General features: G+C 43.4%; 1 protein-coding gene across 2 annotated transcripts in view; it reads left to right on the forward strand.

Annotated features, from left to right (window-relative positions):
* The window catches only part of DNAJC6 (DnaJ heat shock protein family (Hsp40) member C6), a 127,662-nt gene that overhangs the window by 66,074 nt on the left and 34,018 nt on the right, over window positions 1–27,570 (forward strand). For both annotated transcript variants that reach the window (XM_020993123.2, XM_020993121.2), the window contains exons 5-11: window positions 14,589–14,711; window positions 18,972–19,105; window positions 20,911–21,105; window positions 22,145–22,262; window positions 23,936–24,015; window positions 26,281–26,474; window positions 26,871–26,951. In XM_020993123.2, coding sequence (XP_020848782.1) covers window positions 14,589–14,711; window positions 18,972–19,105; window positions 20,911–21,105; window positions 22,145–22,262; window positions 23,936–24,015; window positions 26,281–26,474; window positions 26,871–26,951 — 925 coding nt within the window. The remainder of the gene's footprint in view (window positions 1–14,588; window positions 14,712–18,971; window positions 19,106–20,910; window positions 21,106–22,144; window positions 22,263–23,935; window positions 24,016–26,280; window positions 26,475–26,870; window positions 26,952–27,570) is intronic.

A 27,570-nucleotide genomic window follows, 5' to 3' on the forward strand; every position in this document is an offset into this window, starting at 1 on the left:
AAGAAGGGTCTTGAGAATCCATTCAGTCAAGTCAAGTCAAAAAGCATCCATCATGTGTTTCGTATTTGCTAAGCACTGGGGCTACAAAGAAAGGCCAACCATCTCCTTCTATCCCTTCATTTCTCCAATGGTGAAATGGAGGTAAAGAAGTGACTCAGGGCGACCCTGATAACTTCCTTCTGAGTATTTGGAGGGTTCTCTCATGGAAGATGGAATAGATTTATCTTATTTGGAAGGAAGGAAACATTTATCAAGTGTCCATTATGTGCAAGGTTCTGTGCTAAGTCCTTACAAATTTTATCTCATTTTATCCTCACAACAACTCTGGAAGTAGGTGCTATTATTATCTCCATTTTTATAGATGAGGAAACTGAGGAAGAGGTTAAGTGACTTGCTCAGGGTCACATAGCTAGCAAAGTGTCTGAGGCAAGATTTGAATTCAGCTCTTCCTGACTCCAGGCCCAGTGCTCTGTCCACTGCGCTGTTCAAATGTGGTCTCAGACACTAGCTGGGTGAACCTCCTCCAGACTCAGTTTCCTCAACTGTAAAATGAACATGATAATACCACCTGCATCCCAGGCTTGTTGTGAGAGTAGAAAGATATTTGTAAGCATTCTTCAGACCTTAAAACACGACATAAATGCTATTTATTATGATGATCATCTCTGGCCTCATGAAAATATCTAGGAAACAGTGAATTCTCTCCTTTTTTATTTCTTTATACCAGCATTTGGATCCTTCAGGAATAAGGAATAGGCAGCACTTTCCAAAATATTTCTAAAAATCTATTGTTTTTAAAATGCCATTTGAAAAAATGCAGCCATTAGAACAACCCACCTGGTAACATATCTTTTCTGACACTTCTGTTATATCTGTAACCAGGTCTAAAGCATGAGAATAACACCACACTGAAAATGAGTTGTGTGATGCTTTTTTAATTAAAAACAACAGCAACAACTATGATGTCAGCCAAAGGATGTGAATTATTTTCGTGTCATGGATTGGACCCTTTGGCTATCATCTGGTGAAGTCAAAGGACCCCTTCTCAGAATTCTTAAAATTAAACATGTAGGATTACAAAGGAAACCAATTATATTGAAATACAGTTCTTGAGCTAAGTTCCCAGACCCCAGGTTAAGAACCCTTGGTGGAAATAAACCTTTAGAACCTCACTTTTATGTTGGCTGCTTTCTCTGTGAACTGTCCTGCCTGATCTTTTGTATGGAGGTCAACACTTTTGAGAACTTGGGTTCTTAATATGGCTTCATGGATAGATTTTGGGGAATCCATGACCTTGGATGGAAAAAAAATTGCGTCTTTATTTTCACTGACATCTCATTGAAATTTAGCATTTCTTTCAGTTACAAATTAAAAAAAAAAACAACAATAACCACCCCACCCACCATTCTGAGAAAGATTCCATGGGCTCCACCAGATTGCCAAAGATGTCTAGAACACACAAAAACGTTTAGGAACTTATTTCCGTTTCTGATTTGTTGTATGGGAGGTAGCCTGGTAGTGGGCATTGTCATGATAATACCAAGATGTTTGCCTAAATATAGAACAATATACCCCACAGAAACCAAAGCTCTTTGGGGAGTCCTCAGGAATTTTTAAGAGTGTAAAGGGGCCCTGAGGCTACAAAGTTTGAGAAAAGCTCAGGTTATGCCATCTTCCACAGGGATTCCCGATCCCCCCATCTGTACCCCTCCCACTCCCAGGTGCTTTTGTTCTCTCTTTTCTTCTTAAATTCCTTTGTATTTTCTTTGTGTATGTTTTGGATTTATTTGTATGTTTTACATGTTGCAATGCCCTCCCTCGCTGAATGTAAGATCCTTGGAGGCAGGGACTGTACAATTTTTTTTTTCTTTGTATTCCCAACACCTAGTGCTTTGCACACAATAGGCATGTGGTACAGTGGATAGAGTGCTTGACTTGGAGTCACAAAGACCTGGGTTCAAATCCTGCCTCAGAAATTTAATAGCTATGTGACCCTGGGCAAGTCACTTACACACTGTCTGCCTCAGTTTCCCATCTGTAAAGGAAGGATAAAACTAGAACCTACCTCTCAGAACTGTGAAAATCAAATGAGATCATTTGTGAGAGGTAGCTGTTTTATGGGCACTATCTGGAAGTAAATGACTTTCTGGTTATGTTTAATGAGCCAAATAGCCTGTTGTCGGGCTTTGCTGCAAGAGTACTGATGCCATTTTTACCTGTTTGTCATGGACGGGGCAGCAGTTGGATGGATCAGCTGGACTCTTCCTCCCTGACCATGTTTTAGTCTTTGTACTAAAGCGGCTTAGGTAGACGAGCCTTGGATCTCAGGAATGTTGTGCAGGGATTTCCGTCCATACTCGTTTAATAAGCTTTTCCTTTGAGTCAGGCCCTATGTGAGGCTGTAGGAATACAAAGGCAAATAATGAAACAATACTTACCACCAAAGAGTTTACATTCTGTTGGGAGAGATAACAAGTATCTGTTTAAGCAAAGGTGGAATAAAATGAGAATAAATACAAATAAATACAACGGTAGTTAATGTAAAGGTGGCTAGGTGGTGCAGTATCCAGAGTGCCAGGCCTAGAGCCAGTAAGACTCATTTTCCTGAGCTCAAATCCAGCCTTAGACACTAGCTGTGTGACCCTGGCCAAGTCATTTACCGCATTTGCCTCAGTTTCCTCATCTGTAAAATGAGTTGGATAAGGAAATGGCAAACCATTTCAGTATCTTTGCCAAGAAAACCCCAAATAAGGTTACAGAGAGTCAGACATGACTCAAAATTACTGAACAAAAGAAAATTAATGTAAGGTACTCGGAAGTGGGCTGCGAAGGAGGGGAAGGCACTAGCAATTGAGGTCCACGTTAGGATGCTTTCCAAATATTTTTGCTTTCCTTAATATTAGTGAACGTGGTCATGTTGAATTGAGCTGAAAATTAGCAAAACGATGTAGAACAGACAAGCGAGCCCTCGGTAAGTGCTAAGCAGCTGGGGACTCCCGTTCCATAAATGCTCTGTGGTTTCTGAGCTGGTAGAGGGCGGTGTGGTCTGGAATAGCTAGGGGTGCTTTCCTGCAGGAGGAGAGCTGTGTGGGATTTGGGTAGGAGCAGAGGAGAGGAAGGCAAGGGACCTAGTCTTGCCTTGAGCAATGTCCTTCGTCATTGAAAATGTGACAGCTTCATTGTCGCCAGCATTCGTGTCCCCTTCCCTTGCTCCACTTGGACAGGCCTGTCTCGTTCTCGGCCTCTGCTGGCAGCCGCCTGCAGGCCCCTCTAATGCCACCCCCTCCTACTCTGTAGCAGATGGCCCCAAGTGAGCAGGATTGCTTAATCAGGCGTCACCCGGGTTGATTCTAAGCACAGCACTCTATCCCCTTGGCCCCTTGGCCACTTGTGGGTTTTACTCACTTTGCTTCTTCCAAAGAGTCTTTGCTTCCCTTCTCCCACATAGCAGCCTTTAGGACTTTCAGAAACACACACACACACACACATTTACACTATCCTTTTGTTAACAATAACAATGGCTGATGTTGGTCTAGCACTCACCCATTATAAAGTGCTCTGTGGATATGCTCTCCTTTGACCTCACAACAAAACTACTGAGCGCTGGTACCCCCATTTGACAGAGGGTAAGTGAAGCAACTGTCCCAATGTTACAGAGTCCAGATCCTAACCTACGTTTTTTGATTCCAAGCCCAGGGTTCTTTCCTTTGCATTACTACAGTGTTCCCGCATCATACTCTAGGATTACTATACTATAGTATAGATATACTATAGGATTATGGAATCATAGATTTAGAGCTGAAAGGGACTTTAGAAGTGATTGAGTCTAACTGAAAACCATATTTTACAGATGAGAACATTTAGGCCTTCACAGGTTAAATGACTTGCCAAGGGTCACAGGAATCTTAGGAAAGATTTGAACCAAAGTCTTCTGAACTCCAACTTCAGTGCCCTCATTCATCCAGTACACTACAAAGTCATAGTAATGACAGAATCATTTAATGAACATGTATTAAGCACTTCCCGTATGCAAACCACAGTGCTTGGGGCTCTGGACAAAAACTCTGTGGTTGTAACATCTCCCACCAATCACTTTGTTTTGATTTTGATATATTAGGTACATCTCTTCTATTTGCTTCTCTGTGAATGTGTTGTTTCCCTTAACAGAATATAAGTTTCTTGAGGGAAGGTGGTGTTATTTTGGTGTTTGTATCCCCAATGCCTAGAGCATTGCCCGGCGTGTATTAGGTACGTAGTAAGTGCTGGTACATTGGTACACAGATGTTATTTTTCACATCATCATAGCACCTTCTTTGTTGACTTAGCACTCTGCTCCACTTGCTTCATGTATGTATGCATGTATGTATGTATGTATGTATGTATGTATGTATGTATGTATGTATCCCTCCCCTCACATTCTAAGTTTAAGCTAATGGAGGGAAAGAGGCTCAACTTTCCTTCCTAGGGCCCAGCCCTGACCTGCATGCCCAATGTGGGGCCAAGGCCCAGCTGACAGACCAACCATGAGATTTTGTAGCATTCTATGCCATGTTTGGATAAGATCTCATTGGATACACCCCATTCCCTGGAGCTGTCTTTTATACAACATGTCGAATGTCTCCCTTCCAGCTCTTCCAACATGGAAAGATCATGCTGCTAGAGGGAATCACAGACTCTCTCCTAGCGGAGGAGGTGGCATTTGAGTTGGCCTGTAAAGAGTGGGTAGGAATCCAACACTGAGAGAGGGCATAGCAGGCCTCCGGAACAGCAGGAGCACAGAACGCAGGGACAGACATGGCAGATTTAGCTGAAGTGGGGCATTTGTGGTGAGCTGTACCCTCAGAGGAGGCCAGAGAGGCATCCAGTCCACACTCTGAACTCACAGTTGCTTTATATTCTGCTTAGAAATGACTTCCCTGAAGAGTTTCCTCCTGCTGCCGGTTTTTAATGGGTGACTTTATTAGTATTTAACTATGCTAAGAGCCACATGGCCTGGCAGGGGCTACATGAAATAACGATGTTGCAGAGTATTTGGGAACAAGTTCATGCCCAGGCCCTTGGCAGCTGCTGTGATCAGGGCTGAGCTGAGCAGCTGTGCTGGGGAAGACCTGGGGGCAGAGGGACTAACTGTGCATCCTCTCAGGCCCATTGACTGCTGGGTGACCTTGGACAGGGCGGGCACCTCCGGGCACCTGAGTAACAGGAGAGGGTGAGACTAAGTAGCCTGCAAGGCCCCTCCAGCTTCAGATCTATGACTTAAATTTGAATTCCAGCACTACCATTTACTACCTGGGTGTCACTGGACAAATCTCTAAACCCCTTTGTGCCTCAGTTTCTCTCTCTGTAAAATGAGGTGGTTGAACTAGAAAGCCTCTAAGAGTCTCCTAGCTCTAGAGTTAAGATCTTATGATGCCATGACCCTCCTTGATCTTCTCTTTCTCCCCTCCCCTCCCTTCCTGCCTCTCCCCTCCTCTCTTCTCCTTTCCTCTCTGACTCTCTCTCTCTTTCTCCCCCCCCCCCACAGAGATTAGATACCTCAGCTATGGTAGGGGTATCAAGCTTCCATTTCTAAGTCTGGCTGGGGTACAGTACATAGAACATTCCATGGCACTTTTCTATCTACCATCCCATGTCATTGTGGGGTTCCTAATCCCCACAGGGGTAGCAGGTGGGAAAGAGAAAACCAGTGTGAGTTTCCATTAAGGACAGGCAGAGTCATCCATCTTGCCCCATGTCCTTGACTTGGGAAGGCAGCAGATTTAGAGGACAGATAGCACATTCCTTCCTTCGGCAGTGTGGAAACCACTGGGCTGAGCACCTCATTAGTGAGATTAGTTAAAATAGGAAGCAACCAGATGGTGGCTGGGGGGAGCATTTCCCTACCTCTCTCTCTCCCCTTTCCCGTGTAGAAGCCTCCCTAGCAGTGACCTTGTACACATAACCTGGGGTCTCAGTCTCTTCCCTCAATCTCAAGTCAACAGAGAACCTGGTTTGTAGTACTTGCCCCAGGTGCCAGAATTCCTAGGTATGGCTCTCTGTGAGAGTTTAAAAAGAATATCAAGTAGTTTTCTCAGTGATCGTCCATTTTCTCATTTTTGAAATAGGGATGAGTGGTTTGGATTAGAGCTGGGTTTTTAATCTGAGGTCAGCTGGTCACTGTTGGTTTTCAGAGGGGGGGGCATGTGAACTTGGAGAGGCAAACAATTATACCTCTTTATTTTCACTAACCACTGCCTAAAATGCAGCCATTTCCTTTGATTATGCATTAAAAACATAACCAGCATTCTGAGAAGGGGCCCATAGGTTCCCCAAGCCTGCCAGAAGTTCAGAACTCTTGGCTTAGGGGATGTTGGTGATTCCTTCCATGATTCTGAGACTTTCTCTAGGTAAGTGGCACAGTACAGACAGTGTTGGGCTTGTAATCAGAGAGAAGTGCGTTCCAATCTTGTCTTAGACACTCACTTGTTATGTTACTCTGGGCAGACCACAACACCTCTTCCAGCCTCAGTTTTCTCATCTGAAAATGGGAATCATAATTGCATCAACCTCACCGAGTTGTTTTTAGTATCAAATGAGATTGCGTATAAAGTGCTTAGCAGAATTTAAAGAACCACACAGACAATGATGATAATTAGTGATGATAGCTCGTTCCAAGCCTATGGCTATTGTCGGTGGGGATGGAGAGGGCTCTGGGTTTGGAGGTGGAGCATGTAAGCTTGAGCTCCACTCTGCTCCTTGCTATCTGAGTGACCCTGGGCAAATCATTTGGCCTCTAATTCTCAAGCTTCTTCGTGTGCTTAAAAAATTAGGAAGAGTAGACATCCTGATTTAGAGACCCTTCCATGTGCAATGCTCATTATCCTTCTAGACCTTTGTTCTCTTAGACAAAGGTAGTATTGTCTTTAGGTCATTAAAGGAAAATTAGATGTGCAGCCCAGAAAGGCTGGGGTCCCCATCTTACTTATTGAGCCTGATGTCACAGTGGACACCTTGTTGTCGTTCAGTTGTGTCCAACTCCTCATGAGCTCAGGGACCATACTGTCCATGAGGTTTTCTTGTCATCGATACTAGAGTGTTTTGCCATTTCCTTCTCCAGTGGATTAAGGTGAATAGAGGTTAAGTGACTTGCCCAGCGTCACATAGCTATTAAGCATCTGAGGCCAGATCTGAACTTGAGTCCTGACTGCAAGCCCAGCACTCTATCCACTGCACTACCTAGCTGCCCAGGGACCCTTCTACAGATCACCCCATGGCACCTCTGTTGAGAGTGAACACTAGGTGGCAGATTAACGAGGCTGAGCCAATGTGGCATTTCTTCAATGCTCAGTTATGCTATTCATTTTGTGGACTTGGAGGATGAAGGCCTGATTCGAGTCTTCATTCTATCACTTAGTGTGACCTTGGCAAGCTTCACTTCTCTGGGTCTCAGTTTACTTCTCTATAAAATGCAGAAGAGGGCAACTAGGTGGCACAGTGGATGAGCTCCAGTCTTGGAGTCAGGAGGATCTGAGTTCAAATTCGGCCTCAGACACATGACACTTACTAGCTGTGTGACCCTGGGCAAGTCACTTAGCTCCGATTGCCTCACCAAAAGGCAAAAGAAATAAAATTAGAAAAAATAAAATGCAGATGAGCATCCCTTCCACATCCAGCATTCTATGATGCTGTGATGTTACCTCCATGCTACAGAAGGGGAAAGCAATCACATTGGAAGCATAGAAAAGCCTTCCAGTCGGTCCCCCTTCCTTGCTTTCTTGTCTGTAGAGTGTTTTTAGAGTCAAACTGATTGTTACTTCAGAAATCAAAGTACTTTGGCCAACTCCAGGATATCACACCAGAGACCTTTTGAAATCACTTGTGTGTGTGTGTGTGTGTGTGTGTGTGTGTGTGTGTGTGTGTGTGTGTTTGTGATATAATAGGTATCCAGAGATTGCCTAAGAGCCCTTTGGAATGCATTTTTTTCTTCTGTTTCCATTCTCAGTCTCTGGGTTCAGGAGGGAAGCAGGAAGAAAAAGTAGGGTCCTCTTCACCTTAGACTTCATCTTTGCCTGCCTGTGGAGGCAAGAATCAATTTATCAACTATCCATATTAAGTGTTTCAGGTGAGGCCATGTAGCACAATGGACAGAGCACTGGTTCTGAAATCTGGTTAAAATCTATCCCTGACTAGCTCTGTGACTCTGGGCTGTTCACATTCCTTTTCTGAGCATCAGTTTTTTCATCTGGAAAATGGGATTGTACCTGGATCTTTGGGTTGGTAGGAATATCTATAGAGAGAAAGATTACAAAGCTATTTGTAAATCCTAAAACCCTCACTGCTTTCTCTTGCTCTGCTGGGCTCTTTACCTCAGCTTATGAACATACTCAGCTTTCCCCTTTCCTGAAAAACAAAAGCAAAGAAGAAAAAACCCTCAGCTTTCCTTGATCCTGCTATTCCCTCAAGATATGACTTTCCCTCTCCTTCCCTTCACTGTCAAACTCCTATTAACAAATAATCTGCCCTCACAGATTCTCATCTACACCTGTGACTTCTGTGATCCCCACTTGGCAAATTACTCTTGGCATTCTTACCTCCATCACTTGACTTCTGCCCAGGCCAGGCCCCTTATTTCCACCTGTCAGGTGGATGCTGGATCTTTTCCTGGGTTTCTTGTCATCATATATTAAGGACAAGAGTTTATGATACAGAACTCACCTTCTTTCCTTAAATTTTTTCTCTATTCATGGCCCCAGACTCCTCCTAGTTGCTAAGTTCATGACTTTGGTGTCTGTCCGGTGAAGAAGTGCCACTGTTTCTTCCTTGGCCATGTGCCTGCTATCTGGCCATACCTATCCACTGCAAAAGCCAAAATTCAAGCCCCCATCTCCTCTCACCTGGACTAGTGCAATTGAATCTAGCCTTTAGGTCTCTTCTATACTCTCTGCCATCTATTTTATATATTGCAGCTACTTTAATCTCTCTGATGCAAAGTCAATCCAGTCCCACTTCTGAGAGCTTCAGGGGCTTCCGATTGGCTGCCACGTCAAATGTAAGCTCTTGCTTTTCCATTCAAAGCCCTTCCTGGTGTGAGTCCAACCGTCCCCCTTTTCTGCTTCACTTTTTTATTTTCTATATTTCAGCCTATGAACAGTAGTGGGGTGTAGTAGAGGTAGTAATGGTTTTGAAGGCAAGAAGACCTAGTTCACATCCTGCTTGTGATGCTGTATGACCTAAGGGTCTTCTTATGTATTAGGCAACTCCTTACCGTTTATGTTTTAAGACACAGACAAAACCCCAAACCAACCATTTATCAGGTGCCTATCATGTGCCAGGCTTTGTGCTAAGCACTGAAAATACAAAAAGAGGTAAAAGACAGCCCCTGCCCTCAAGGAGCTCACAGTCTAATGAGGAAAGACAGATTATGATCTCCTCTTCAGAGTTCCTCATATTGTTGTATTTGCTTGTATTCCAGCCAAGCCGGGCTCTTCTCCATCCTCTGAGATCAGGGCCTATGTTCTATCCATCTTTGTATCCCCAGCTCTCAGAACAGGGCTTTGCGTAATGTAGATGCCTTATAAGTGGGATTCTCCGAGCCTCAGTTTCCTCATCTTCTAATAATACCTGTATTAACCTCCTCTTTGGGTTATTGTGAAGATTAAATCAGATGATGTATGTAAAGGGCTTTGAAATCTTGAGAATTTCATATTAATGTCATTGCTTCGTAGTGGTGTGATTATTTCCTGGGTCCGTGATTTCATTGGCACAGGGAACTCCCTTGTTAGGGAACTTTCTCTACCAGTGCAGTTCAACACCTTCTCTGTAGCTTACAGCCATTGAGAAGTTATGTGACTTGCCCAAGGTCACACATCTGTCAGAGGCAAGACTAGAACCTCAATCTTTCTGCTATCAAGGCTGGCCCTCTATCCACTATAAGGTTTCTCTTTGTAGTAATTATATTGTTTTGTGGTTATTGTAGTTTTTATTGTTGTTGGTTTAATTGACTTAAGTACACCATACTGTAGTTTTCGAGCAGAAAAGATGCAAAAGTTTAATGTAAGTTAAATGCTAAATGGTGCCGTGGCACCATAGTACATAGAGCGCCAGGCCTAGAGTCAGGAAGACTCATCTTCGTGAGTTCAAATCTGGCCTTAGATACTTACTAGCTGTGTGACCCTGAATAAGTCATTTAATCCTGTTTGCCTCAGTTTCCTCATCTGTAAAATGGGCTGGAGAAGGAAACAGCAAACCACTCCAGTATATTTGCCAAGAAAACCCCAAATGAGGTCATGAAGAGTCAGACGTGACCAGACAACTAAAAAACAACTAGGTAGCCAAAGCCTTCCCCTCTAGGGGCTTTGAGAACTTTAGAAAATCAGCAAAGAGCATCTCAGTTTTCTTCTGACTATAACAGCTTTTGCTACTGCCCTCAGCAGATAAAATTCTGCAACCCATCCAGGACAACTTGTTCTTGGGGAAGAAAGAGAGGTGAGGATAGAATTGGATTCGGCCCAGGTAACTTTCTGTCCCCTTGCTCTTGGATGATAACGTGGACCCAATTCCATCAGCACCATGTTTTGTGACCTGGAGTGTCAGGGTTTGCATACTCATGGGCACTGAGCAATCTTTGACTTAATGATTTTGTTTATTTTGTGGGACTGAGAACTCCTAAGAGTTACAAAAATGGCTTTTTTGATTGATTTTTTTTGTTTTTTTCATTTTAATTGATTTTTTGTTTTTATATCATCATTTCCAAATGTATTCTCCTCCCTCCCCGATGTAATCAGCCATCCCTTGTAACTCAGAATGAAAAAGGTATGGAGGGGGATGGCACATTTGAGCAACAGTTATTAATGTATCAACTGAGTATGGTTTATGCAATTTCCCACACCTATAATCTCCCACTTCTGCAAAAGAAAGAGCCAAGTATATTTTCTCATCTCATCCTTAGGGCTGAGCTTGGTGAATATAATTAGGCAGGATTCAGTTTTGTTGTTCTGTTTGGCCATATTTGTCATTTTCTTATCTTAATTCCAAATTTCTTTCCAGTAAGTTTGGACCAATATGCAAGTCTACCAACAATGCTTTAGTGTGCTTCAACATCAACTATTCTTATCTTTTTTTTTTCAATACATCTTTCGTAATTTGCTGGGCATCAAGTGAAAGAAACCACAGAGGTGATTAAAAAAAAAAGTATTTCTTTTGTTACTAGTGGTTTGGAACATTCTTTCATATGTTTGTTAATGATTTGCAATTCTTCAGAACTGTTTGTATCCACTGACTACTTATCCATTAGAGAATTCACTTATCTTTCTATATCTGTGATAGTTCCCTTTAAAAATCTTGTTCATCAGATCCTTATCAGATCTGAGGAAGGCCCTTGAAATAGGCACTGTGAAGTCTTATGCTTAAGAATTCCATTTATTGTGTGGGGTTGAAAACCCTAGAGAACAAAAAATAGCCTTCTTTGATTGAATTTTCCTTTTTTAAAATGCCTTTATGGTATTTTTTCTTTACACCATATGCATGCTTAAAAATTCCTAATTACATGTTTATTTAATCGTATGCAATTATATGTCAAGTAAATATATAATTATAGGTGGCTTTAACTGCACATTGTTGACTTGATTAAATTAGTGACTTGGGAGCTAATAGTATGTTTAGCCAAGCATGGTTTGTCCAATTTTTGACCCCAAGGTCACTTATCAGATGGGCATTGTGGCTGAATGCCCTTAAAGCTAGTTTTTTTTTTTGGGAGGGGCAGAATCATAGATAACAGAGCTACAAGGAACCCTAGTGATCACGTAAGCCAAATCCCTCTTTTTTATAAATGAGGGAACTGAGGCCCAGATAGGGAAAATCATTGCTAAAGTTCAGGCCGTTAATTAGTGACCAGGGCAGCATGCCACCCCCAGTCTCCCACCTCTCAGTGGAATTTTTTTTTCTGTTACATCATGGATATTTTCATAAAAAAGTTATCGAGGAAAACAAATTTTAGTTACAGTGTGTCCCATCCCTTTGTCACACTCCCTTTCCTTCTTATCTGCACATAATTCAGCAAGGCACACAGATAACTCAAAACTGGATAATCCCAAGTCATTTGTATCTGGCATGGATAGGAACGGGCTTGATATTCTTAGGGCCCCTTTCGGGAGGGGTGAGAGGCAGGGCCAAGAAGTTTTCCTGTTCATGCTTGATCTTGTCTGTCTTTATCTTCTTTACTTTATGAAGAAGTGCGTCTGGTGCTGTAATGTTAGAGTTCAAATGGGGTGGGCACAGGGGAGGGAATAGATATTTCTCAAGTGCCTACTATGCCATGCATTGTGCTAAGAGCTTTACAAATATCGATCTCGTCCGAGTGAGGTAGGCACTGTTATGATTTCCATTTTACAGCTGGGGAAACTAAGTCAGACAGAAGTTTAGGAACTTTCCCAGAGTCACACAGTGAGTGTCTGAGGCTAGATTTGAACTCAGATCTTCCTGATTTCAGGCCAAGTTCTAGCCACTCTGTCACCCATTGCCTCTGGGTAGTTCTCACAGTACTGAGTACTACAACAGAATGAGCAATTCTGCTGTCTTTTATGATAAAAATAATAAAATAAAAAATCTTTACAGATCTTTTCAAATTTCCATCTCTTGGGCATCTTTTTTCCAGACTGAAGAATATTATTTGAGGAAGGGACAATTATGACCAAAAAGATATGGTGCCTTCCAGCTGCAAAATGTTTGTGCTTTAATATGCCAGCCCCCACCCCATTCCAATCTTCTAAATCAAACACACACAATGGATGACCTAGCATTGCCTTCATAGGAAATTGTAAGCGCAAAGAATAACTGGTGAATTACCCACGTTGTGCATTAGCACCCCTTAAATACTAAGAGAACACAAGGCCCCAGCATGGTGGGTATGAACCCTCCATAGTGCATGTATGGAAGATGTGAGGAGAACCGCAGAGGCTTAGCAGGCATGGCTAGCTTGAGCAAACATTCCCTTGAATGAGATCACAGTTGGAATATGCCTACTATTTTTGATGGCAAACTTACCTCCTCTAATTGTGCTTTACCTGGTTCATATAGTGAACTTGCATCTTGTGAGAGGAAGGACATCTACTGACATTCAGCTGTAGGGGAGGGAGGGCTGCAGAGGAAAGGATTCGGATTAGAATCAGCTCAGAATTGTCCTGGGCGGTGGAGAGCCAGAGGGAAGCAGACCAGATGAGATTCTGCGAACCTTACAAGTGCTATGTTGATGCTGGTTATCATCATTATTGTCTTCATCGTCATCACCATTGTCATCCTCGTTGTTGTTGTGTTGTTGTTATACTAGAAGTTGACCTTGCAACAGTGCTTTATCTTTGGCATAGCAGTGTCCACATCGAAGCCTGGGAGGTGGTGATTCCTTTTTATTCCTAGTCCATTTTAGAGACCGAAGGACTTGTGCTAGTCAGTGGCCAGAGCTGAGACTGGCACCCCGGTGTTCCCCGAAATCTTTGAGGTCTTTTTGACCCTTGGCCACTGCCAGTATTTCTAACTCCCTTATGTAAGCTGGAAGTGGAGGTGGAACAGCATGCTCTGAACATACTTGAAATCTCCTCAGCACTCTCGCAGGCGCATATCTCTTTCCACCTTGCAGCTTGGGTGAAAACTTGCAAGGGTCTTCGAAATATCAGTGCTCATCCCCATCATCATTTCCTTCTCATCTTTTTCCTTACCGAGGCAGTCCTGGGGCAAGTGGCGGTCCTGCTGCCATCCTCTTATGTTTAGTCATCAGAGAATAATGGCTCCTGGAGATAAAATGATTATTGAATCAAAGGACTGGGGTCCAGGCTCCTCTTTCGTAGACTCATTGGAGGCACCTTCAGGACAGATCCAGTAGCAGGCAGGAGGATGGCCATGAGATGTCCCGAATCCTACTCTCTGATGGCTTCTAGTTCACTTGCTCAGTGTCTATATTTTGAGAATATTTCATTCCATGTACTTTGGATATTATAAATATTTAGTATGATGATTGTTATGAAAAAACATTCTTGAATTTCTGTGGGTGCTTGCAAGGTCTACATGATTTATTGATGACAATTTTATCTGTGAGAATACCCTGACTCCATTACAGTTTATTTGTTGACTTCTCGAGGTTATTTTGAGGTCTATATGAGTTATGAAGATGTTGTTAAGGCAAGGTAATATAATATTAATGGTGTAAGTGATGAGTTTGGAGCAAAGAAGATCTGAGTTCAAAACAAACCCCTGACACCATGATTTTACCCTTTCTCGGCATAGTTTCTGGGCTAGTTGGTATTTCATAAATGCTTTATCTCCCTTCCTAGCTCTATATACTATGCTACCTAGCTGTGTTCAATTACCATGGAAGAGAACACTCCCCCAACCCTTTCTCCTCCCACTGCCTTCCCCTATCTTTTCATGCCCCATCCCTCCCTCTCCTTCTTATATCCCTCTTTTCATTACATTTATTTCCTCTGATTCCCTTCCCTTGACACCAACCTATTTAAAGAAGAACTTGTGTGTGATGTAGAAACCACTCCAGCTAGTGTTTCCTCCTGAGCACCAGGCCATCTATCCAAAAGCAACACTCACATCTTTGTCGTGGTCCCCAGGTCTCAGAATGCAGCTGGCCGATGCGACAAGCGCCGAGTCTGCACAATCTCTTTGCTGTGTGTAAGAACATGCATAACTGGCTTCAACAGAACCCCAAGAATGTCTGCGTCATCCACTGCATGGTAAGTCAGCCCCACAGAAGCCTGCTTCTCTAGGGCCCTTTGGGAGAAACTCAGCCTGTGCCAGCACCCTTAGGACTTGTGCTGGGTGGCACGGCCCTCTCTGCTCCTTCATTCTGAGCATGCTAGACACCTCTCCAGGTGCCCAGACTTCCCCTCATTCCCACTTTGTATCTGCATTGCTTAGAAGGATGCACAGAGTAAGTGACTCATTCATGCTGAGTGATCGAGAGAGCTTTCCCAGCAGCCTCTCTTGTCTTACCCCTCCCAGCTGGCCCATGTTCCCTTCCTTTGGGATTTCCGAAGCGACAAGTCCCTAACCTGTAAGAGGTTTGTGTCAGCAGATGCTCATGGGTCGGGGGAGGTTACTGGACTTCTCCTGCACTCTCAATCACTTTCCCCAGGGGGAAAGAACCATTCATTAATCCTAGGGAATGGAACCAGTTAACAATACTCTTCCAAGACAATAACACCATTGATGCTAAAATTACAAATTAAGTTGAGGGTGCTATTTTTGAGGTTTAATGATATCAAAGCAATTCAAGGTATCAGTAGGATCATAGATTTTAGACCTGGGGGGACAATTCCTTAGAAGTTCACCACATATTTACAGATCAGGAACCTGAGGGCAGGAGAGGTTAATTGTTTTGCTAAGGGTCACACAGCAAGTAAGTTACAGAGCTGGGATCTGAACTCAGAGCCTTAGACTCCAAATCCAACACTTTTTTCTGCTGGACCTAGAAGACCTGAGTTCCAGTCTTGTCTCTGTCACATGCAACCTGAGTGTCCTGGAGGTAAGTCACTAAATCTCCCTAATCTTCATTTCTTCATCTATAGAATGAGGCACTTGGACAACATGGATTTGAATGCAGGTCTTCATTACCCTAGACCCAGAGCTCTTATCCACTGTGCCCTCTAGCTGCCAACCAGACACAGCAAATTTTAATGTTCAGTGTAATATGAAAAGCACGTTAGCGAGTTGTAAAACAAAGTGCGTTGCCAGGTCTGAGGGGGAAGGTCATCACTGAGCCCTGGGTTCAAGTGTTGGCTTTGATACTGAATAATCCTAGCGGCTGAAAAATGTGAATTCAGTCTTGGGCTACGTGGAGAGAGACTTAGCTTCCAGGAGCCCATTGCAAGTTATGGCCCACTGGGCTCCACCCTGCCCCAGCTGTACCTGAAGTACTCACTGTGTCCTGGTCTGAACCTCAATTTACTCATATCAAAAAAGAAATTAATTCTTAAACAGATTTGTGATTTCTTTGGTTGAGGCAACTCCTAATGGTAGAGAAAGTTTCCTCACCTGGAAAACAAGGATATTTTGAGGCTCAAATGAGTTTGGGTAAGTCAAGTGCTTTGTAAACTTAATAGCAGTTTGTAAACTTTGTAAACTTATAGCAATATCAGCTACTATTATTTTGAAGTAAGTTCGTCATGATTCTGCCTAGCATTTTGGGCAAGGGAAGAGATGAAATATAGGTTTTGGAACCTAGAACGGGAGAGAAACTTGAAGAAAATTTCCTCTTGCCTCCTCTCTCTTTTCAAAATTCCCATTATTAAAGCAAGAAGATTTGACATTTCATTAGGGGCTCAGTGGCCAGATCCAAAGGGGTGTGCTTCCTTAGACTCACTAGTTTGTACATCTAAGAGATATCCTTAAGGGAACAAATGGAAAAACTCACAGGATCGGAAATGGCTATTCCTCAAGCCATTAGACTTCAAAATCTCAGAGAAATATGATTAGAGTCTGAGTCTGGCTTTCATATTTGAAAGCCTTTCACCTCTCTAGAGCCATCTTCCCTTTTAGAAAGTCTAGTGAACCTAATGAGGGAATAAAAGGGAATTAAACAAGAAGATGGGTTTGAGCCTGGGGTGCTCTTTGACAGGGATGGATTTACAAAGAGCAAGTCCAGGAGATCAAAGGACAGCTTAGCCAAATGCAAATCCACAAGAGTGAGGAGACCCTGAGTGAATTATCATCTGTTTGCTCATTGCCCCCAGATCTGTGTGTCCAGCCCCCAGTCCTACTCCTACATGTGTCAGCTTTCTGCTTGACAACTTTGTCCGAAAATATCAAATAGGATTCAGTATATTTTTCCTCCTAAAAGCCTTTTTTTCTTTAAAGGGACACTGTCATACTTCTGCCCACCCAAGTTTGTCACCTTGGAGCAGTCTCTGACTCCATCCTCTCCCATCCCTTCCAGAATCATTAAGGCAGTCAGGTAGGGTAAAGGGTTGAGTATTGGACTTGGAGTCAGGAGACCAGAGTTCAAATTCTGCCTCAGACACTTACTTGCTGTATGACCCTGGGCAAATCACTTAACTTCCTTCTACCTCAGTTTCCTTATCTGTAAAATGAAGATAATAACAGCACCTACCTCCTAGATTTGCTGGAAGAACAAAATGGGAGCATATCAAACCCGAAAGAGCTATATAGATTATTAGATGAAACATGTTTCCTCTCTTCATAGAGGTTATAGTCTAGCAGGGGAATTATAATAGTAAATAATAATAATAATTAATATATAGTGCTTTAAGGTTTGCAAAGTGTTGATCCTTACATATCAGCCCTGTGAGGTAGGTGCTGTCTATTATCTCCATTTTATAGATGAGGAAACTGAGACAGAAAGCGGTTAAGTGACTTGCCCAGGGGCACACAGATAATAAGTGTCTGAGGCTGGCTTTGAACTCGGGTCCAACTCATTAACCAGTGTATCACCTGGATTCAAACAGAGATTAACTAAATGACATGCTATTACACATTAAGGTCATCTCCTCCCAAACCAGCCTTCTTTGCCTGGGGTGCAAAAATGCCTAGTTAATAGTGAATTGGCTGTTGATCCCCAACGAGCCTTCAGGACAGATTCAGGAGCAGATGGATTACAATCGCTCAGTTAAGGCACATGTGACCATTAGGGGTTGGCCAAAACCAACCTTAAATCCTTTGTTAATGGAGTTATTGTCTTGGAGGATATGTTCACAGTTAGCGGAAACTGCCTCTGCCAGGGCCTGTTGGCACCTTCTCTGCCACTTGTAAGTCTTATGTGCCTAAGGGCACTGAGATGGTAACTTCTAATCGTACCAGCTGACCAAGGGAATTAGGCATACATGTCTGGATTGAGGTCAGCTGGAGAGTTTACAGATGGTCTCATCATATCCATGTGGAGAAAATGAAGAAATCTAGGCTGTGACCGTAGTATGGGTAACTGGACTCATAGCTGATGGAGTGACTATACCTCAAGAGTTTGGCTAACACATCAAGGTTCCAATAATTCAGATTTGAACTTAGGTTTTCTGACTCCAGGCTCAGCACTCTATGTGCTGTGGTGTCCCCAAGGCCTCTACTAATACTGAACTGACTGGAAACTGCCTCTTTAGATCCAAAAAATCAAGTAGAAAAGTAAGGAGGCAGAAGTCTGGATACCAGTTTATATGGGGGAGGGAAACAATCTTAGGAATTTGATTTACCATCCATTAATTTAATTTACAATTCATTAAATTATGAACTTCTTGAGGGCAAGGACTGATTTTTACCTCCTTTTTTATCCCCAGAACCTGGCACGTAGGAGGTGCTTAATAGATATTGATTGGTTTCAGTGGACTAAAAGCTCCGTATAAGGAGAATAGCCAAAATGCCCACTTATGCTTAGTCTCTTCCAATACTGTCCAGAGCAGGGGAGGCGATAGACCTTCCACACACTGCCCTGGTCAGGAGAAGAAATTAGACGTTGTTATGTGGTGCTCCAGAGGACAGAACAGAGACCACTGAACGTAAGTTAGATATTAAAGAACTCATAATTGGGGCTGCCTAAAAATGGCCTGGTCTTGTAGAGAGTGAGCTCCCTTTCATGCTGAAGTATTCAAGCAGAGGTTGATTTGACTACCTTTTCAGGATGATATAACAGTAACAGTGATGGTGATGGTGATGACATCTAATGAAAAGTTTTCAAAGATCTTGACATACATTATTATCATCCCATTTTAAGCTGAGGAAGCAAAGACTCAGAGAAATTAAATGACTTGTCCACAATCATACAGCTAGTAAGTGTCAGAAGAAGGTTTTGAATCCCAGCCTTTAAGACTCTAAGATCAGCCCTCCGCCCACCAGGCAACACTGCCTGTGGGGGTTTGTCTTCCAGGCCCCATGTGTCACAATCTCAGTTTCTCAGTACAAAATCCCAGACCAGGTGTCCAGCGAGATGGGAATTCGACCCAGCGCCCACTGCCCGGCTCACTTACTCAGCTTCTGCTTTTGTTTGACAGGACGGACGTGCTGCATCGGCAGTTCTGGTTAGTGCAATGTTTTGTTTCTGTCGTCTCTTCTCTGACCCAGCCCCTGCTATTCAGTTGCTAAATGCAAAGAGACCTGGAATTGGACTTTGGCCATCCCACAGGAGGTAGAGTATGCGGTTCCAAGGTTGGATAGAATACGGTAACTTGTCTCATGCACTGTTTGAAACCCACCACCCCTCATGCGTTGCCTTGTTTGAATCAGGCCCAAAGAGCTGGTGTAGACTCTGGGAGGCACAGTCCTGCCTTAATTAAAGTGCTGAGCTTGGGGGTGCCTTCAGGATATCCACAGTGGATGGCGAGTTTGAAATGGAATAGTCATGGTGTAGGAGATGATGCTTGTTAATTGGTCAGACTTACACTTAGGGCAACAGACTTTCAACACCAATGGAGTAAAATGCCTGGCTATAGGCAGAACAACAAAGTCTTTAATAGAATTCTTATCACACCAACACGAGGATGAGGAAAGACATCATAAAAAGAAATATATAAAGTAAATTTGCTTTTAGAAATCTACAATAGGCAATAAACACACAAATACATGCACAAATACATGCCTACCTAATACAGTGAGGTCCCAATTATTTTGATCAATGAATCCACTGAAATGACATTTCCACTGGGCTGGAACCAGTTACCATATTTTACATAATTATAACTTCACACAGTGTGACTCCAAATACATACAAGCGCTACTCACAATTCACACTAATCAGGACCTGGCTGTACTTTTTAAATTGTAGAGCACTCTAATCCATTATCTTGTTCGATCTATATAACAACTCTCTGAAGGAGGTAATGGGCATGCCATCATTCTAGTTTACAGCTGAAGAAACTAAGGTTTAAAGATATTAAAGTTTGTGTCAGGTCAGATAGCTTAAGTAGCAGCTTAGCACAGTGCCTGGCACATAGAGAGTGCTTAAAAAGTGCTAGGTGACTGTGTGACCCTGGGCAAGTCACTTAATCGCAATTGCCTAAAAAAAAAAACAAGACACAAAAGAAGTGCTAGTTGACTGACTGGTTAACTGGCACAGCTGGGACTCACTTATGGCTTCTCACTCTAATCATCTGTCCAGATTCTCTTTCTGTCCCTTGATCCAATGTAGAGCTCTCACATAGGACTTCACTCATTGCCCTGTTAATGGCTTCAGCATGTTTGGGGAAATTCCCATGTCAGATGTACGGTCGGGCTGCATGGGTTGTGATTTCCATTTATTCTATATTTACTGTGTGTATTCTGACTCATGTATGGTCTTCCTTCCTCATTAGAATATAAGCCTTTGGAGAGCAGGGCTGGCTTTTGGTTTTTCTTTGTATTCTCACCACTTGGCACAGTCGCTGTCAAATACTCAGTGCTTAACAAAGGCTTACTGAATAATTAATTTATCGCTTGGAGGGCATATCACATCAGCAGGGTCACAGCTCGGCAGGAGTTTTTGGTAGAAATTCAGCAGCGTTAGTAGTTAAGTGGTTTGCTGTCTTCATCTCCTCAAGTTCTTCAGTATTTCCTCCTCCAGTGTGCCATTTTAGTGTAGAAGCAACCTTGACTAGGCCAGTGGAGCACAAGTCTACCAGGCAGGATAGGCTTTGAGTAAGGGCCCACTGATAGACTCTATATCTCTTGCCTAAGCCCTGGCCTACCTGAATTTGGAAAGACTCTACACCAGGTTAGCCACAAGATAATGAATCTTTCAGCCACCGTAATTTCCAGAGACCAGGAGAACACACCTTCTACACTGGTGGAGACCTAATCTCAGATCCTTGAAAGACTGTGAAGCTGTATCAGGGAATTTGAAGGAGCGAGGTTTCATTGTAGCATACTGCTTTACAAGTCTAAGGTTCTTACCTAGAGTAAATGAATGGCTTTCTGTGGTGTGATGGAAACCTCCAGAGTAACTTTCTTCTGTTTCAGATACATAGGATATATTTGCGAGCTCATAGCTGACAAACCCATCATTCCGCACTGCAAACCTCTCACAGTTAAATCCGTCACTCTCAGTCCTGTCCCTTGTTTCAACAAACAGAGGAATGGATGTCGTCCATTTTGTGATATACTCATTGGAGAAACGAAAATATTTACAACTTCCTTGGACTATGAAAGAATGAAGTGAGTTCTGGTGTCCTTTCCCCTTTTGACTTGGTTCTCCTCCCAGTTGAGTCAGGATGTCCATGTAGAAGATGCGCCTCGGTCCTCTGTGTTACTATTAAATTATAGAAGCAAAGCATGTAAGAATTGTCTCCGTTTGGTTGGGTTGGCTTTGTGGGACCCAGGATGTCATCTGTGTAGAGAATTCCTGGTGAGGAACCCCTCCTCCCCAGGTAGATCACTATCTGTTCTTCAACTTGGGGTCTTAGAGAATTTCCTTCAGCCATGAAAGGTTTTGTGTTAGAGGCCCAGGTCTTCCTAAATCAGAGGGCAGCTCTCTTTCTGAGTCTTTCTGACTCCAAATTGGGCACTCTATAACACTGTACCACCTAGCTGCCCCAAGATTGTGGTGCTGAGATTCCCATGCAGATCTTCCTGCTTTAAGCCCAGTGCTTGCTACAATATACTACTCTGTTGGATTTTTTTAAAAATGTGAGACAAAACACAATTTTATTTTGTTCTTTAAAAAAAAAACGACAACAACTATCATCTTAAGGTGGGACAGCAGCCAAAGGTTGCTGATAAATATATGAGAAAATGAATGGTTCTATAGAGCAGGGATGAGCCATGTTCTCATCTGGCAAGCCAGATGGACAGAGAGGAGGCCTGGCACTAATGCGGCATCCTCACGTCTGTGGTGGTGTCCTTACTTTGTGGCACCAGCTTGTTCCTCGCTGGTGCTGGCTAAAAGCCAGACATTATTCTGGCAGGGGGGAGGGCAGAAGAATGGGAACAGAGGTTAGTGCTGAGGCTGGACAAAGCCATCTGCTGGGTCAGAACTGCCATGATGCCCTTGCCTGTTCTGACTGTGAGTGTCCCTGTAAGGATTAAAATGATGTGGCAGTTGGTATTGTTAACTCCATGAACTAACTCTTTCTCTCTCTCTCTCTCTCTCTCTCTCTCTCTCTCTCTCTCTTCTCTCTCTCTCTCTCTCTCTCTCTCTCTCTCTCTCTCCCTCTTTCCTTCTCTCCCTCTCTCCCTCTGCCTTCTTTCTTTAAAGAGAATTCCGGGTCCAGGAAGGCAAGGTTGTCATTCCATTGGGTGTAACAGCTCACGGCGATGTGGTGGTGTCGGTTTACCATATGAGATCAACCATTGGAGGACGGTTGCAGGCTAAAGTATGGGCTTGGGCAGAGGGAAGGGAAAGGATCAGCTCTGACTGGGCATATCTGAGTCTCTTCCTACTTTTAATGGAGCCAGAGAGCAGTTATTTACATAACAATTTACAGTTATGCTAATGCTGATAATAATAGCTAACATTTCTATAGGTCTTGAAGGTTTGCACAGTACTTTACATAAATTGTCGTTTGATTCTCATAACAACCTGAGGAGGTGGGTGTTACTACCATCCCCATTTTAGAGGTGAGGAAACAGCCTGTGAGAGATTGAGTGACTTATCCAGGGTCCCATGGCTAGGAAGTGTCAGAGCCAGGATTTGAATGATTTAAGTCTTGTGACTCCAGGTCCAGTGTAACCCAAAGAGCAGCCCTGGGGTGATAATATTTGTACTAATCACACTTGGTCTTTATTTAATGTGTAAACTTTATCATTTGCAAAGTGTGCTACAGACACTATCTCATTTGCTTCTCATCATAGACCTGCAAGGTAGAAATCCCCATATCATAGGTGAGCTTGTCAAGGCTCATTAGAGACCATTCCCCACCCCTGTGCATTCTAGAAACATAGGTGATGGGGGAAAAGGTCATAGATTTAGGGCTAGAAGGGGTTATCTAATCCACCTTCTCATTTTGCAAATGAGGAAACTGAGGCTGGAACAGTTTAGATCAAAAGTTTGAACAGTTAATAAGTATCCAAGCAAAACCTAGGTCCTCTGACTTCAGATCTGGGACTTTTTCTGGATGTGTAAAATGAATTTGGTTGAATATAGAAGAGTGGCTCAAGGTGGTGCTGGAAGACCAGGAAACTTCCCTTAATGGACATTAGATTGGGTGCAGCTCTTCCCTAGTTGGAATGTGCACAAAGCTTTATGATTTTTTTCTAAACTACTTTGTTAGAATAATAGTGGTAATGATTGGCAGTTAAAGTGCTTCATGTCCATCATCTCACTTTCTCACTTGCTCCTCACCACAACCCCGAGAGGTTGGTACTATGGGTGTTACTATATCCATTTTAAAGATGAGGAAAGTGAGGGGCAGAGACATGGAGCTCAGGAATACTCAGCTAGTCTCAGAGGTGATCATTTGACCCAGTTCTTCCCAACTTCAAGTTCATCCATCTGTCTATCTGCTGCTTCCCATCTTGTGTCACCAGTTCTTGATTTGATGTCCCAGGCAGAACACTCAGCTCCTTTTCCCCCACTCTTGTTGTGTTCCTTGGTATATTAGTGCCAAATGGGCGACTTCCCCAAAGGAACCTTCCAAAACTATCCTCCACTGTACAAGGAGGTCCCTTTTCAGACCAAAGTCTGAGTGGAGATGTCCATCGGGAATGATTTGTCATTGTTTCTTTTTCCGATCCCCACCATAAATAGCCCTGCAATGGAGGCGGGGAACTCACCATCACAAAGTCCATTTTATAGACGAAGAGACCAAAACCTCAGAGGTCGGTGACTTGGCCAAGATCACAGAGTTAGCCAGTAGTAGAATAAGGATCAAACAGGTCTTTTAACTGGAAGACTAAGTAAATGAGGGTACAAGAAGATACTGTCACAGAAAGCTAAGAAAGCTGACTTTCTCACTCTGGTTTGGGGATTCAGTTATTAATAAATAAATAAATTAATTAATTAATTTTTTCCGGAAGCATATTACATTCTTTTCTCTTTTCTCATTAGATGACCAATACTCAAATATTCCAGATTCAGTTCCACACGGGATTTGTACCGCTGGGCACAACAGTGTTGAAATTTACTAAGTAAGTGTGACTTGGGCCTGAAGAATCCAGCCTTAGGGGCCATCCTCTGAGTGTGAAGAGATAAGCCTACATGAGATGCTTAGGGACTGTGATACGTGATCACTCCTGAGCCCACGAGTCTATGGCATGTGAGGAAGACTTGGCAGTCAGATGAGGAGAGGGGAAGGGAGGAATATGAGCTGTGTTGAAGTATTTCAAGGGCTGTCATGTGCAAGAGGGATTAAATTTACTCTGTTTGGCCCTAGAGGGCCGAATCAAAAGCAAATGCATAAGTTACAAAGAGGCAGATTTAGGCTTGATATCAGGAAGAACTTTATAGCAATTCATACAGTCTAAAAAGTAGAGTGGGCGCTCTCCAGAGGTGATGGACTTCTCCTTATGTACATCTTCAAGCAGAAGCTGGGGGACAGCTCATTGGGTATGTTATAGTGGGGATCTGGGGAAGGGGGAAGGGAGGGAAGATGAAAGGAGGCAAGGGAGAAAGAAAGGAGGGAGGGAAGAAAAAGAAAGGAGTTGTAAAGAAGGGAGAAGGGAAAGAAGGAAAGGGGAAAAGGAAGAGATAAAAGGAAGATAAAAGGAAGGAAGGAGGAAAGAAAGAAAAAGAGAAGGAAAGGAAAGGAGAGAAGGATGGATGGATTTATTAAGCATTTACTATGTGTTAGGTTCTGGGGATACAAATAAAAACAAAAATAAATAGTCTGTGCCCTCAAGGAACTTACATTCTGATGAGGAAAGATAACATAAAAAGAAAGAGTAAAATCAGAGTTTAGGGAGGGGTAATAAGGTCCCTGGGAAGGGAGTGTGGTTTTGAAGTCCAGAAAGTCAGGAAGAAGACCAGGAGAAGAATCCAAGCTGGCTAACCTGAGCCCCTCCCCAAAATGGAGGTGCTGGGGGAAGTCCTAAGAGGGAAAAGGGGCAGGCCTGGCATTGGGATGTCCCAGGGTGACAAGGCAGCAGGTGCGCTTGGATACTCTGAGACAAGAAACCCCAGGCACCAAGGCCAGTTCCAGGAGGAGACAGCTGCAGACGCCTGGTTCTGACAGCTGGAAGGCAGGGCTGGAGAGAGGGCATGGTCTGGCGGTTCCCGACTCTCAGATTCTGTGTTTCTCTGAAGAATTACTGGAGGAACGTCATCTTCAGTCTCCATCCATGTCTCTGGTTATCTCAGGTCCATCGTCTCTTGGGGAAATGGAATTAGCTTTATTTCTTCCATGGGTCAAAATTGACCCTGCCTGTCATTCAAGGGGGTGGCATGGCTAGAAAGCTAGACATCTGCTGAAGAGCCAGCCATCCTCATGAACTCTGGAAGCTAAATACGAGGCAATAATGTCACTGGGCAGCAAGGGAAGGCACCTCAGAGGTCCAACCTCCTCATTTGGTGTTGTTTTTGAGCTGCTTTCAGTCATGTACAACTCTCCATGACCCCATTTGAGATTTTCTTGGCAAAGATACTGGAATGGTTTTCCATTTCCTCCTCCAGCTCATTTTATAGATGAAGAAACTGAGGCAAACAGGGTTAGGTGAATTGCCTAGGGTCATTCAGCTAGTAAGTGCCTGAGGCCAGATTTGAACTCAGGTCCTCCTGACTCCAGGTCCAGTGCTCCTTTCATTGCAGCACCTAGCTGTCCCAACCCCCCTTTTTACAAATGAGTAAACTGAATGTAAGGTCATAGAGCTACAAAGGATTTAGAGGTCATCTTGCCCCACCCTCTTTTTTTACAGATAAGGAAATTAAGGCCAGGAAAACTTAAGCCATTTGCCCAAGGTCACAAAATTAGTAAGTGTCACAGCCAGGTTTCAAACTCTTACCCGGTGACTCCAAGCCCATTTCTTTTTACACCGTATCCTGCTGGTTGATGTCAGCCATTCAAACTGCTTTGGCACTTCAGATGATGGGAGACTTCCCACTCCTGAAGGCAGGCCATTCCCCTTTGGTTAGAAAGTTTTCCTCTCATCCTGTATCTGTAGCGCCTGCATTGTGAGGCCAAGCAACACAAGGTGAATCCTGTCCTGGATGACTGGTCTTTAAACTCTTCAGTTTACTTGCAGTTTTCTCTCCGAATGTTTATCTCTGAGTCTATCTTAAGTAGTTTCCTTGAAGGGATTTCCGCCTTTATACGGAGTAATGGAATCTGTGGGTAAGAAGGAGCTTAGCGTTAGCTGTGGCCAGTATGCATCTTTGTGGATTTTTAGAAGCAGAATCGTCATTTGGCTTCGTTCGGTGGTTTTTCTATCGTCCTCTGAAAATCAAACCCCTCTGTCCAGGCCCGAGTTGGACGCGTGTGACTCTCCAGAAAAATACCCCCAACTGTTCCATGTGATTTTGGAGATCGAAATTGAACCAAATGACAGACAGACAGACTTGACTCCTCCATGGGAAAATTTCTCCACAAAAGACATCAGTCCCAGCATTCTCTTCTCCTCTCACCAGGAGCAGCAAGACACTCTGGCCTCAGCAGGTAAGAGTCCCCGAGTCACTTCATACCGTACCCGGAGGGGAGAGCGCTTTAGATTCGAGAAGCCTTTATCGGACCCCTACTGTGGGCCAGGCCGGGTGCTAGGTACTGGACATACAAGGCAAAAATGAAACAGTGCCTGTCCTCGAGAAGCTGACATTCAACTGGAGGGAAACAGTATGCACAGAGAAAAGTAACTAAAAAGTACATAGGGAGTAAATACACAAAATGTTTTCAGGAGAGCTCTCTCACCTGAGGGAATCAATGAGCCGAGCCTCAGGTCGGAGGCAGCCCCTGAGCTGGGCTTTCACAGAGGTAGTGAGTGCCTGCAACCTAAAGGAGGAGAGGGAGAGATGGGCTTCCAGGTGTGGGTAAATCCTGTCGCCTTCTGTGTTGCAGGTAGAGCCTCTGCCGATGTTCCTCAAGATAACGCAAGGCATGCTGGTCAAGGGGCTTTCTTTTCATCTCTTAACTGGCAAGGTACTTTGATTTTTTATTATGTCTTTTAAAAATTAAATGTATTGATGGGTTTTTGTTTGTTTTTAAATCGCCCCTCATTTTCAAAGAGCAGTCCCTTATCACAAAGAATAAGAAAGAAGGGAGGGGTAGGGCCACCAATTCAATAAAACTGGGCAGCACATCCCAAAAGACCAACTTTCTGTGCCGAGTTGCCTACTCATATTCCCCCATCTTTGCAAAGAAGCCAGGGGAGGGAGGCGCTTTCCAACTGTTCTTCCTCTGACGGGGTGGCTCCACCAGGACAGCCTGGCCTTCTTGGAGCCCTCTGGAGTGAAATGAGGTTTTTCACCTTGAAGAGCTGGCTGCTTCCCGGGGCACCTGGCCTGTCCACGCCTGTTGGGTCAGTGAAAAACAACAAAGGTCTTCTTCCGGGAGACAGCTGGACAGCCAGTTTAGTGGTCAGCTTGGAAATTTCTCCAGTCAACTCTTTGCATATATTCATGACTTTTCTTTCCTTTTTCTTTTTAAGTTTTATTGATGTGTTTTGTTTTCATGTTATAAATATTTAGAAATTACTCCCTCTTTGTGAGAGGTCTTTTATAACATACTGAAAACTTAAGTAAAAATGAATAATTCAGTG

Source organism: Phascolarctos cinereus, unplaced genomic scaffold (assembly GCF_003287225.1).
Source record: "Phascolarctos cinereus isolate Bilbo 61053 unplaced genomic scaffold, phaCin_HiC Scaffold_5;HRSCAF=322, whole genome shotgun sequence".
Lineage (NCBI taxonomy): Eukaryota > Metazoa > Chordata > Mammalia > Diprotodontia > Phascolarctidae > Phascolarctos > Phascolarctos cinereus.